Source organism: Pseudophryne corroboree, chromosome 1 (genome assembly GCF_028390025.1).
Source record: "Pseudophryne corroboree isolate aPseCor3 chromosome 1, aPseCor3.hap2, whole genome shotgun sequence".
Classification (NCBI taxonomy): domain Eukaryota; kingdom Metazoa; phylum Chordata; class Amphibia; order Anura; family Myobatrachidae; genus Pseudophryne; species Pseudophryne corroboree.
In genome coordinates, this window is record NC_086444.1 from 1128223384 (window position 1) to 1128235641 (window position 12258).

Consider the following 12258-nt stretch of genomic DNA (forward strand, 5'->3'; position numbering starts at 1 on the left):
CTTCTCCCCAGTCCACGGCTCTCACTCTAGGATCGATCTAGTGATATCGGATAAGTGGACTCTCCAACAGGTTTCAAAGGCTTCTATCCTGCCAGTATCGTGGTCCGATCACTCTGCCCTCTCAGTCCAATGGAACCCCCGCCAAGTGAGGTCCACTCCTACCTTATGGCACCTTAGGGACTACCTCCTTTTAAACCCGGACGCCCATCGGTCTATAGCTCAGGCCCTCTTCCTATATGTTGAAACTAATACCCCAGCAGAAACGTCCGTATTCACACATTGGTGCGCCCTTAAGGCGGTGATTAGAGGAGCGTCAATTCAAGCGGCTGCTTATATACGCAGGACCTCCCGGGAAAAACAGGTAGAACTCGAAGCCCGTCTTAAAGACCTAGATGCTTTGCTCAAGTTGAACCCCTCTAATAAGAAAATATATCGAGACTTGACCCAGGTCAGGGACGAGCTGAATAAATTAGAATTAACGGAGGTCCGTAAAAACCTTTTCCGACTGCAGCAGTCTATATGCAAGGAGATAGGGCGGGTAGAATGCTTGCACGCAAATTGCGGGGGAAAAATGCTAAGGAAAGGGTGAAATATATCATCAATTCACATAATATCAAGATAACCGACCCATCAGATATAGCTAACTCCTTTGCTTCTTATTACTCCACCCTCTATAATCTAAAAGACGATGTCTCTACCCCACAACCTACGCCAGCTAATATAGCAGCCTTTCTGGAAGATGTCAACCTCCCCTCCCTCGACCTGGATGCTGTGCAGACTTTAAACCAACCATGGTCGCAGAAGGAAATCACCCAAGCTATAGACTCGCTCCCATTAGACAAAGCCCCAGGCCCTGATGGGTTTATAAACAATTTCTACAAATGTTTCAAAGACACCCTGGTCCCTATTCTGGATGGAGTTTTTAATCACGCATCCTAAATAGGGAACTTCCCAGTTGAGATGCTTGAAGCCCGCGTAGTAGCTTTTCCTAAACCAGGGAAAAATTCCGCCATGATGGCCAACTATCGCCCCATACCTTTATTAAATACCGATTTGAAAATCTATGCGAAGCTAGTGGCCAACAGGCTTAACCCTCTACTCCCCTCTATAATTCACGGTGACCAGGTGGGCTTCGTTCCCGGCAGACAGTCCCCCGACAACACTCGGCGAGTGATAAATGTGCTGGACGCCTTCGATAGATCAGAATCTCCCTTACTATTGCTCTCGCTAGATGCAGAGAAGGCGTTCGACCGCCTCCATTGGGGATACCTGCAGGCGGTTCTACGAAAGTTCGGCCTCACCGGTAGAGTCCTCTCATCCATTATGGCCTTATATTCTCTCCCCTCAGCAAGGGTGTGTGTGAACGGACTGCTCTCATCTCCTTTTCCCATTACGAACGGCACTCGCCAAGGGTGCCCCCTATCCCCATTAGTTTTCGCTATGGCAATGGAGCCATTGGCTGAGAAAATTCGATCCTCGCCCTCGATTAGGGGTGTGGAATTTTCGGGGCATTCCCACAAGATATGTCTTTTCGCAGACGATGTCCTTCTGACGCTCACTAGCCCTTCCTCCTCCCTGAAAGCGCTACACACACTCTTGTCCGAATACTCAGCAGTATCCTACTATAAACTTAATAACACTAAGACAGAGGCCCTCCCCATTAATTTCACACCACCTCTCTTGTCTGAACTCAAGGCTTCCTACTCGTACTCGTGGCAGGATAGAAGCCTCAAATATCTGGGAATCCATATTACTGCGAAGCTAGACGACCTGATAGCCGCTAACTTCCCCCCTCTCTTGCGCAAATCCACAACTCTAGTCTCGGACTGGATGATGCAACATGTATCATGGCTGGGGAGAATAGCCGCGTTGAAAATGACGATCCTTCCCAGACTTATGTACCTGTTCCGGGCCATCCCCCTCCTCGTGCCCAACTCCCTTCTATCCAAATTTAACGCAATATTTAATTCTTATGTGTGGAAAGGCAAGAAACCAAGGTTAGCCAGGAAAACAATGACTCGGCCCAAACGAGACGGGGGCTTGGCATATCCGGATTTACACTCATATCAATTGGCTTGCCATCTGGCACAGATAGGGGCATGGTATATCCAACCCACGTATAAATCATGGGTACAACTTGAACAAGATCTTATAGCCCCGTTACCCCTGACCGATGTATTGTTAATCCCTAAATCTGAGGGCACAGTTTTAATCAATCAATCTCTCTCTGTCCAATCTACTAGGAAAGCTTGGCTAGAGATAGTGCGAAGTGGAAATTATATAACTCTCCCTACCACGACCATATCATTGACTGGAATAGCCTCCTTGATCCCTGAGTTGAGATTCGATGGCTGGATATCACAGGGAATCCGGTCCTTACAGGATATTATGGCGCAAGGTGCCCTCCTCTCTTTTGCCCAGATCCAAGAAACTTTCCTCCTGCCACATGGGGAATTTTATAAATACTTGCAGCCTAGACATTGGCTCCACGGAGTCTCGACACCCATTAACCCCCCCCCCCCCTCCTTGCCTAAATTTGTTCAAAGGTCCCTGGAGACGGGGGAAGGCAGGGGCGGGATTACCAAATGGTATAATTACATCAATAATCCCCAAAAATTACAGAAAGCCCCCTCCCAAATGAAATGGGAAGCTGATCTGCGATGCTCAATCTCAGAGGAAGAATGGGAAATGATATATAGATCCTGCTACACAGTTTCTAAATGTATATCACATATAGAACTATCCTATAAACTTCTTCACCGCCTGTATTTCACCCCATCCCGCATCCATGCGATGCAACCCTCCACATCCAAAATGTGCTGGAGGAATTGTGGCATGGTCGGTACTTTAATGCATGTCTTCTGGGATTGCCCTGTTCTTACCCCCTTGTGGACTTCGGTCTTCCACCTCATAGAATCAGTGCTAGGCCAACAAATTTCTCCCCATCCACGACTGGCCCTCCTACATCTATACTATGGTGATTTAACGTCAGGTGACCGCTATATCCTAGGCCATATCCTTATCTCAACAAAACTTTCAATTGCTCGCCTTTGGCGTTCCACCGAGGCTCCCCATATCTCTGCAATAAAAATGGCCGTTCAGTCGCACTACGAATTCGAGACAGCGGGAGTGGCCTATGCCTCTACCCCAACATCCCCACTGCTCCGATGGTTCCCGTGGTCCACCTATTGGCTTAACCGTTCACCAAACCCCATGCCCCCTCCAGACGCCTAGGTATATCCGTTGTTAGCTTAATGTATCTTCTATGATGGTATGATCTATTCTTGCATTGCTTTTTCTACGTACAATGTTTTGTATAATGCTCTAATATGTTATTTTGTATTATGCTGATTGTTGTGTGTACCCCCCCCTACCCCCCCTCTCCTTTTTCTTTTCTGTATCCCTATCCCAATTGCTTTGTTTACCCGCAAAATAATAAAAATTAATATTCAAAAAAAAAAATGCAAAAGTTGCTGCTTTAATATAAAATGTGTCTAAATGCAAATAAAATCCTCAGATGCAGCACTCGGATCTCGCAAATGGATGCAGGAGGCTTCTATCTCCTATAGATGCCTCCTGCTGCATTTTCATTTTAATTACAAGGAATTGCACAGCCGCTTCCTTGTGCCTGTGCAATTCTATACAAACATGAATTAGGCCTCAAGACCCATCCCTGTAGTAACTATAGGCCAATCTCTTAATAAAATGTATATCTTAAACTATATGCTAACATTTTGGCCAATAGGTTGAATCCATTCCTTCCCTCACTGATAACAACAGATAACCGCTGATTTCATTCATTCTGTTCACACACTGAGTGACCTTCCTTTTTGATGGTGCATAATGCCAAATTTGACAGAAATTCTTGTACTTTCATGAATGGAGAACTCAGGTCAATGGGCTTTGTTGAAAAGTTTTATGATGGCAAATCTCTTAACAGAAATGAATCAATATGGTCTCCATTTGGGGTCCAAAATTAATCACCAAAGACTTTGCAGTTTTTATATCAATACAGTGATGAGAACTTGACAAGAAATTGCTTGAAACTAGAAATGTGCGGGTTCTTAATGTCAGAATTAACGCGAGTTCGGATTTATCCAGATTTTTCTTATTGGCTAACCAAAACAAGTGACATCCGAGAGCCAATAAGATGCCGTTTTGAGATCCTGGTAAATCCAAACCTCCACATCTCTACTTGAAACAGTACTGTGCCGCTTGAAGATAATAAAATATTTAACAATCCAAATTACCAACAATACTCCACAAGCAGTTTCAGGCTAACTTCCCTAGCTTCCTCTAACAGATTACATCAGATATTGAAAATTGAATCCAACACACTTGTGGACTGAAAAACAGACAAAAATGGTAAATCAGACAAATTGGTTAAATCCATTTCATTTAACCAAATGTCTGGACGACCGTTTTTGTCAGTTTTCTGGCATTTCGCAGCAAATGGTCAATTGCCATTTGCTCACATCCATTACCAGATTTTCGTTCCAACCAGCCACATCTGACAATAAATCTTTAGGTGTATGGGCAGCTTAACTCTATTAGGAAGAACATCTTTCTCTATACCTCTCTATCACTTCCAAAGATCTCCGATTTGGATTCCACCATACTTTTTCAATTGGGTTGGGTGAACAAACGCCTCAGGGTCTTACTTAAAATCCTACAAAGATGGGCTCATGGCAGGGGCACAGGAATTCCCTGGTTTAAAATCATTATCTCTTTCTGCAATTAGCTTAATACATCCTTTGGAATAGCTAATGTAAAACAGAGTCTGGAGCTCTAAGGAGACAGAGGGGCTGATCTGCTCCTCCTCCTCCCTAATGTCCGGGAGGCTTACCTCCACCTAACCACTCCTCCTGTTTTTCCCTTGGACCTCTACTGGCTTCTTGCATCCTACCCTTCCCTGCTCTCCTGTTTTACACTGTTCCATTTCCTCGTGACACCTCTCATCCTGCTTCTCCATACCCTCCTGTTACTCACTATAGACCCCTCCTTGTCTCGTTGGAACTTGCGCATGCGCAGTCTGGATTTGCAATGGAATCCTTGATTTCTGCTTATCCACCCTGGTAGCAAGAGACTTTGCATTGAACTGGGAATCTCCCACACCATCTGGGACAGTAGGCAACCTTGACCCATTCCCAATGTAAAGAATATTAAAATTACAATAATAACTTCATTATTTAATTGACATTAAAAAAAACCTGCAGCAAACTATATTTTAACTATAATATGTAGTCCACACCAACACACTACTGGCTCTTCTGTTGTTGTAACTCGTATTGACCATGCACTGTACAAGTGAAATGACAGTGTTTGAAATTGTGTGGGGGCACTATTGTCTCATATACCCAGCTGATCAATTTGTATCCCGGGGCAGTACAGGTACCCCTGGTTAAGAACCCCCGGTGTAGACTGTTCCACATCAGCAGGCACATATTGGAGTCCTAAATAAACATGGTAAAGGAAATAAACAAGAGCATGAAATCACCTTACCGAAATATTGCAAAGGAACAGAAACGCTGCAATGTTTTTAAGGATCCTCCTTTTCTTGTTGAGTTTTGCTGTCCTGGTTGCCTGAAAAGCAGTAACTGATTGTGCAAGTCTTATGGAATTATTGTTTTCTTGGTTCTTCTTGTCCTCCACACTGGCTTCTCCCAGAGAAATATCGGAGTTTGACATGTACGGAAACTCCTTGTTGCAAATAGTGACAGATTCATTGAAAACTTCATAGGAAGGTGTAAGAGACAAAGTACTTCTACCAGACATAGAGAAGATCCTCTCAATAGTCTGGCCATCCATAGGCTCTTCTTCTTTGCGGTGTATGCACTCAATGATAAACAGGTTCTGGATGTACTTTTCAATAATCACCAGGATGGAATATGGTAAATTATACCAGGCGTATTCAGGGTGGGTCTCTGCACAAATGATAGCCAAGATAGAACCCCAAGAGATAAGCCAGGAACCGCATGCAGAACCAACCAGAAGATCGGAGTCCAGTTTCTTGGCAGGACTTTCACTATCATCCAACATCTTATTCTCCAGTCTGTATATGATAAGGCCGATGCTCCCTGCTGTACACATAAGTGTCAACACTGTAATGGCAAACACATAAAACATTGTGAGGGCCAACTCACTCTTTTTCTTTGAGCGCCCAATTTGGATCAGATACACAACCAGGACAGCGATGGTGGTCGTAAGCACAATCAGCCCCAGAATGGTTCCAGCTGTTATGCCATGGAACTTGAAATGAATCTTCTGCTGAAGGTGGTGTTTTACATTGCGTCCAATATTCTTCCATAGGACGTACAGCATTGTGGAGGCTAATATGTGGTACTCAATGGTGAATGGATATAGATAGTAGATTCCTTGTGAAAACATGGAACAAACATTTGATGTGCAGTTGCATTCTGGTGTATGGTGATCTATAAAGCAAGTAAAGGAGGAAATGTGAGCTGTGGATGCACTTTTCCTGTCCTCTAGAGTCACACTGACCAGATGGAAATCACTGGCTCATGTCACTGACATAAGTATTTATCATTTTGTAAAGAGCCGCTCATGCTTTCTTTCCTACCACCTAGTGGACCTCCTTCTGCTAGACTTTCCCAACACTCTACAGAGACTGCACTGACTAAGGTGGTCAATGATTTGAATTCCAGTGGATCTTTCCACTACATTTGACATCGTTGACCACTCTTTTCTAATACAAATGCTACATTCCTTCGCTCTTCCCTTTCTTATCCTGGCTCTCATCCTATTTATCAAATCGGTTTATCACTGTTTATTTCACTGGATCCACCTACCCTCTGCTTCCCTTATAACTTGGAGTACTACAAATCTCAGTTCATATATCCCCTGATCTACTCTATCTATACCACTTCTCTTAGAAAATGAATGCGTATTAATATCTATGAAGATGATCTACAAGTCAGTGATGTGTAGCCTTAGTGGAGGCACACACACTGGTTCTTGACTTCTTCACCACTGTTTTATTTTTCTAGGATGAATGCAAAACAGTAACTATCACAGAGAAGAATGTTCAAAGCCCTTCAAACTCACTGACGAGATGTCATCCTTGACTCAGAACTGTCCTTTGCTCCCCACATTCAAATAATGTTACATACACCTAAGAAACATCTCCATTATATGCACAGAGCTCACACATGACACTTTGGGTTATGCACTCATCATCTCCAGCATTGACTATTGCAATAGTCTTCTAACTGGTCCTCCCTTTGTTAGACTCCTCCTCTGCAATCTATTTTAAATGCAGCAGCTAAACTCATTCTCTCAAAAAGTTCTTCTGCTTCTCTGCTCTGTCAGTCTCTACATAAATTGCCAGTATTTTAACAAATTTGATATAAAATATTTCTACTAACAAATAAGGTCACCAACAAGAGCTGCAACATCACTTGTATCAATGTATCTCTGAACTTGAACACTATATTTTATTCAAGAATTGCACCTGTCGTCCAGGTCCCATTCCCAGTTACAGGACTTTTCTCAGGTGGCACCCATTCTGTGGAATGCCCTCAATTGCACAACACGACTCTCCACTAGCTTCCAAACCATCAAGTGTTCCCTGATACCGCACCTCTTCATGTAAACTCATAAAATTCCATAATCACCCCTCCTAACCCCCCCTAAGCAATTCTAAATAATTACAACCCACCCCCCTTTACAGAGTTCACACAAAAGTTACATGTGTTCTCTTTCTATACACAATAATCCCCTGACACAAGAACAACTTTGCTATGTGACTAATTCATACAGCCGATAAAGGGGGTCATTCCGAGTTGTTCGCTCGCTAGCAGTTTTTAGCAGCCGTGCAAACGCATGGTTGCCGCCCACTGGGGAGTGTATTTTCGCTTTTCAGAAGTGCGAACGCTTGTGCAGCTGAGCGCCTGCAAAATCATTTTGTGCAAAACAAGACCAGCCCTGTAGTTACTCTTTGTGTGCGTTGATTCTAATGACGGAGGGACGGCTTTTGACGTCACACACCCACCCAGCGTTCGCCCAGCCACTCCTGAGTTTTTCCCGACACGCCTGCATTTTTCTAAGCACTCCCTGAAAAAGGTCGGTTGCCACCCACAAACACCCACTTCATGTCAATCTTCCTGCGTTCGGCCGTGCGACTGAAAGCTTCGCAAGAACCTGTGCAAAACCACGATGATCTTTGTACCCTTCTGTCGCGCGTGCGCATTGCGGTGCATACGCATGCGCAGATTAGCCATTTTTTCCACTGATCGCTGCGCTGCGAACGGCAGCTAGCGATCAACTCGGAATGACTCCCAAAATGCCTTTTAAAATCTTTTTATGTCTCTGTCTGAATTGGTACCTTTCAGCAATTAGTCCCCTTATATGTTCTAAAAGATCCTTGTGGACCACGACTATGCAAGAAGGATGCACCTGGTAATATTGCACAGAAATTCTACAGGAGCAGCTGACAAATATTTGGGATTCAATCAAAATCATGTTCAATGCTGGCAAGTGTATGCTAATTCCCTTTAAACATGATATTGAATGTGATATGTACACTTTTTATGTACATCATATTCTGTTGTTCCGTGCTGTGTTCAGCTACATCAATATAGCTACAGCAGTAGGCTAATCAGGGGGGCTTGAATAAATCTAATTTGATTGGCCTACAGGTTAGAGCCCAAACTTTCGGTTTCTCTCTTATAATGCGGGGAGTGGGGGGGGGGGGGGGGGGGTTTAATGCTATTTTAAAGATGTATTTATGTAAAACTTTGTTGTTAACATGCAAAAGAGATGCGCCACCTGTGACATATATGTGACCAGATCTGACGGTCATATTTTTGAGATCACAGCCTTACTGTAATTGTTTGAAACTTACCCACCAGAGTTCCGCCTCTCTAAGCATAAAGAGTGGCATAAGCATTGTATTGTGCACATGAACATATGCATACTGTATGCCATACTTGCCTACCTGACCCTCTCCATGAGGGAGACAATACTCTGTTCCTGGACTTTCCTGGTAATGTATGATTGCCATCACCTGTGGTGAAACACCTTTCTTATCAATTAACTAGCTCACCACAGGTGATGGCAATCATACATTACCAGAAAAGTCCAGGAACAGAGCATTTTCTCCCTCATGGAGAGGGTCAGGTAGGCAAGTATGCTGTATGCACAAAGTACAGACATAGGTCCAACTCATCATAAGGTCCTGAATCTTTATAAGTAATGGAAATATATAAAATAAATTAAAATATATTAAAAAACAGAATGCTCTGCTCCTGGACTACCCTCTTAATTTGTGATTGCCATCACCTGTGCTGAAACACCTTTCTTATCCATTAACCTGTTCAAAACAGGTGCCGGCAATCATACATTAAGAGAAAAGTCCAGAAGCAGAGCATTGTGTCCCTCCTGGAGAGGGTCATGTTGGGAGGTATGAAATAGTTACCTTTTATTCATGGAGTGTTAAAACAAAACATTCATTTTAACACTTTTACAGGGCTTAATAAATAATAGCAATTTTCTCACCCATTGTTATGTTGGAAAAACCAAGAGTAATGAGTCTCTCCTTGTGTTCATTCAGCTGGTGCTTGGACTCAGTTAATATGCCATTAGTCCAGAGCAGGAGGTTTGTAAACACCGCATGGATCAAACCAAACCTAGAACATATACCACAGACAAATACATTTACCAGATAGATACCAAAACAATCACCAGAAAAATACTTTTCTAAACAGAATTATCTAGAAGTAACCCCCAGAAAAATAAGATTTTACTCACCGGTAAATCTATTTCTCGTAGTCCGTAGTGGATGCTGGGGACTCCGTAAGGACCATGGGGAATACAGGGGCAAACGCAGGATTTTCAAGGGGGGGTTTCCAGAGATTATATATATAGTGTGATGGCAACACTCAAGACTGTAGTAACTTGAGAAAGTGCTTTGTTCTATCAAAGTTTAATGACAGTACCCGTCGTCAGGAGATGACAACGGGTACAATCTCGAAACATTAAAAGAATAAAGTACTTTATCAAGTTATTACAGTCTCAGAGTGACGCCATCACACTACATATATTGGTGTTGATCACCTCATGGGCACTAGGGCAAGTATGCTCATTCATTTAGTAGTGCAAGGTATCTTGACGTGTGTGTGTGTATATATTCCTAATGGCACCGGAGCAATCATATATCAAGTAATGGTGATTGCCAATTCAATTTGTCGTATATATATATATATAGTACATATCTGAAAGACCCCTGCAGATATAATGTAATTTTGTGTGTGTGTGTGTGTATATATATATGTGTGTGTATATATATATATATATATATATATACACACACACTGATACACATACCTAGCTACACATACATACACAAATAATCAGTAAATGCTGTACATCACACCACCTCTGCTGGCCGCCCTCCTCTGACAGAGTGTAGTGCAGCCGAATACCAACTTCAGTCAACTGGCCACAGCCCCCGCAAGCCCGACCGCTTGCCTCCACTGGTATGAGTTCCTGCATTCTACTTGCAGGCAGCTCATCTCACACGTCACGCTGAATGCCACGCCCCGCCCCTGCCTGCGGCTCTCCCCCGCAATTTCCTGTGCTTTGCAAAGCACAGAGAGTTAGCGCGATCACAGCAGCAGCAGTCACTGTAAGAACGGAGACAGCGCTTCTCTGTCTCAAACCTCTCAGTCTCAAAAAACAGCAACTTGGTCCGTCAGGGGGGGTTTCTGGGTGCTCGGAAACCCCCCCTGCATGCGCCACTGGAATAGAAGGGCTCCGCAGGAGACTCGGCACTCTAAAGAAAGATTTAGTACTACCTGGTGTGCACTGGCTCCTCCCTCTATGCCCCTCCTCCAGACCTCAGTTAAGGAAACTGTGCCCGGAAGAGCTGACAGTACAAGGAAAGGATTTTTGGAATCCAGGGTAAGACTCATACCAGCCACATCAATCACACCGTACAACTTGTGATAACATACCCAGTTAACAGCATGAACAACAAACGAGCATCACTCAACGGATGCCACATTACATAACCCTTTAGTAAGCAATAACTATATACACGTATTGCAGAAAGTCCGCACTTGGGACGGGCGCCCAGCATCCGCTACGGACTACGAGAAATAGATTTACCGGTGAGTAAAATCTTATTTTCTCTAACGTCCTAGTGGATGCTGGGGACTCCGTAAGGACCATGGGGATTATACCAAAGCTCCCAAACGGGCGGGAGAGTGCGGATGACTCTGCAGCACCGAATGGGCAAACACAAGGTCCTCCTCAGCCAGGGTATCAAACTTGTAGAATTTTGCAAATGTGTTTAAACCCGACCAAGTAGCAGCTCGGCAAAGCTGTAATGCCGAGACCCCTCGGGCAGCCGCCCAAGAAGAGCCCACCTTCCTTGTGGAATGGGCTTTCACTGATTTTGGATGCGGCAATCCAGCCGCAGAATGAGCCTGCTGAATCGTGTTACAGATCCAGCGAGCAATAGTTTGCTTTGAAGCAGGAGCACCCAGCTTGTTGGATGCATACAGGATAAACAGCGAGTCCGTCTTCCTGACTCCAGCCGTCCTGGTTACATAAATCTTCAAAGCCCGGACTACGTCAAGCAACTTGGAATCCTCCAAGTCACGAGTAGCCGCAGGCACCACAATAGGTTGGTTCAAATGAAAAGATGACACAACCTTTGGCTGAAATTGCGGCCGAGTCCGCAATTCTGCCCTGTCCATATGGAAAACCAGATAGGGGCTTTTACATGACAAAGCCGCCAATTCTGACACACGCCTAGCCGAAGCTAAGGCCAACAGCATGACCACTTTCCACGTGAGATACTTTAGCTCCACGGTTTTAAGTGGCTCAAACAAGTGGGATTTCAGGAAACCCAACACCACGTTAAGATCCGAAGGTGCCACTGGTGGCACAAAAGGGGGCTAAATATGCAGCACTCCCTTAACAAACGTCTGAACCTCAGGCAGTGAAGCCAGTTCTTTTTGAAAGAAAATGGATAGGGCCGAAATCTGGACCTGTATGGACCCTAATTTTAGGCCCATAGACCCTCCTGACTGTAGGAAGTGCAGGAATCGACCAAGCTGGAATTCCTCTGTAGGGGCCGTCCTGGCCTCACACCAAGCAACATATTTTCGCCATATACGGTGATAATGCTTTGCTGTCACGTCCTTTCTAGCCTTTATCAGCGTAGGAATAACTTACTCCGGAATGCCTTTTTCCGCTAGGATCCGGCGTTCAACCGCCATGCCGTCAAACGCA

General features: G+C 44.3%; 1 protein-coding gene across 1 annotated transcript in view; it reads right to left on the minus strand.

The window, feature by feature from the left end:
* OTOP1 (otopetrin 1) overlaps positions 1-12258 on the minus strand; it is a 112767-nt gene that overhangs the window by 39528 nt on the left and 60981 nt on the right. Inside the window, exons 5-6 of the mRNA XM_063923195.1 lie at positions 9517-9647; positions 5503-6431 (exon numbers count right to left, since the gene is read on the minus strand). Of these exons, the coding sequence (XP_063779265.1) occupies positions 5503-6431; positions 9517-9647 (1060 nt within the window). The remainder of the gene's footprint in view (positions 1-5502; positions 6432-9516; positions 9648-12258) is intronic.